Below are 1,798 nucleotides of genomic sequence, written 5' to 3'. Positions count from 1 at the left end.
CTAAACTTTTAATTCTTTCATTTCAATAGTTGACATGTATGGAGTTTTAGATATTGATTGAGTACCAGGTACTACATCAATCACAAACTCAATTTCTCGATCAATCAAGTGTCTCAACAACTCTTCTGGAAACACATCAAGAAAGTCTTTCACTATTGAAATATTATCTAAGGTAGCATCTGTAGTTTGAACACTAAACACACTACACAAATACCTTTGACACCCCTTGTTAATCAATTTACGAGCCTTCATTGCAGAGATTAGGTACGGTGGGGGAACCACACATTTCCTCTCAAAATAAAACTCATCTTGACTCGGGGGTCGGAATATTACTCGTTTAGAAACACAATCAATAGTCGCATAGTATTTGGATAACCAATCCATACCAAAAATAATATCAAAATGAGTCATGTCCAAGATAGCATTCCGAAGCAAAAATTTTCATGCAGGGTAAATAGATGAACACAACATAGATCCCTCCAATGGTGATGACACACATAATATATATCTCAAAGTTTCCAATGGTCTATTCAGTTTATGAGCAAATATCATAGAAACAAAAGAATGTGTAGATCTCGAATCAATCAATACATAAGCATTTTGCCCACAAATAGAGAGTGTACCTAAAACTACAGTCTCTGTATTCTGGGTGTCCCTTGGAACGAGTGCAAAAACCCTTCCTTGCCTTAAGTTATCTCTTGTTGTAGTCGGTGTAGCATTAGCCCTTGTTATTGGTATCGATCTAGTTAAACTTGTAGCTCCACGATTACCACCTTGATGTGGTTGCGAACATTCCCTCGCCATGTGACCCACATTTCCACATTGAAAACAAGCCCTCGTAGTCCAATAACAGACACCTTGATGATTCTTCCCATAATCTGGACAAGTAGGCGCTCAGTTACCACTTTAAGTTGAGATGCTAGATTTTTCCCTTTATGCCTTCTTATTCATTGACGATGTTTCCCCTTTGTTCACATTCAAATTTTGTCTCTTACCCCTCCATTCAAAATTTCGGTTATGAGCAACCATGTTTGCTTCTGACATTAGTGCCCTATCCAAAACATCAACATACTTTGGTAGGTTTAGTACATTAATCCTCTTTAGAATTGAATCACAAGGGTCTCCCTCAAATTCTCTAGCTTTCCTGTAGTCTGTGTCAACCATATGTGGCACAAAATGTGCCAACTCGATAAATTGAGCCTCATATTCGGCCATTGTCTTGTTTCCCTGTTTCAATCTCTTAAATTCAGATACCTTCCTATCCCGAACACATTGTGTAAAGTATTTTTCATAGAAAATTTCCAAGAACCGTGCCCATCCAATTTCCTTGTTATCATTCAAATTAACATCCACCATCTTCTCACCTCATCCTCTAAAGTGAATGCGGCCAACAGAACTTTCTGTGTTTCCGTACATAGAAACACTTCAACCAGTTTTTTGATCCCCAAGACCCAAGCTTCAACCTTAAGCAGTTCTACTCGCTTGTAGAACAAGGATGGCTTCATCTTTTTGAATTCTTTGGTGAGTATGATAGTTCGGTTATCTGCTTTGTGATCTTGCACTGGTGGTGGTATGGGCATTGGAGGTAGGGGTGGCAGTTATTGTTGTTGCCATTGTTGTTGTTGTCTTAAACTTTTAGCCATTTCATGTATCATTCTCTCCATTCAGTCAAGTCGAGTGGAGATAGACTCCTCCAGTTCATCCACTCTTGTTCTCACCATGATCTATATGAACTTGGTATTATAATAAACACAAATATATGCTCACGTATGCACATACACAATTACAAAAATCCTTT

At 38.2% G+C, this 1,798-nt stretch overlaps 1 protein-coding gene across 1 annotated transcript; it reads right to left on the bottom strand.

The window, feature by feature from the left end:
• LOC145793354 (uncharacterized) lies at window positions 1-411 on the bottom strand. Its single transcript, XM_082876165.1, has one exon. The coding sequence runs from the start codon at window positions 409-411 to the stop codon at window positions 1-3; it is 411 nt and encodes a 136-aa protein (XP_082732291.1).
• Between the last annotated feature and the right edge of the window lie 1,387 nt (window positions 412-1,798).

Source organism: Camellia sinensis, chromosome 6, assembly GCF_055761805.1.
Source record: "Camellia sinensis isolate YWXY chromosome 6, ASM5576180v1, whole genome shotgun sequence".
NCBI lineage: Eukaryota > Viridiplantae > Streptophyta > Magnoliopsida > Ericales > Theaceae > Camellia > Camellia sinensis.
The sequence above is the reverse complement of the archived record's forward strand: the minus strand, read 5'-3'. Positions and strand labels throughout refer to the sequence as shown.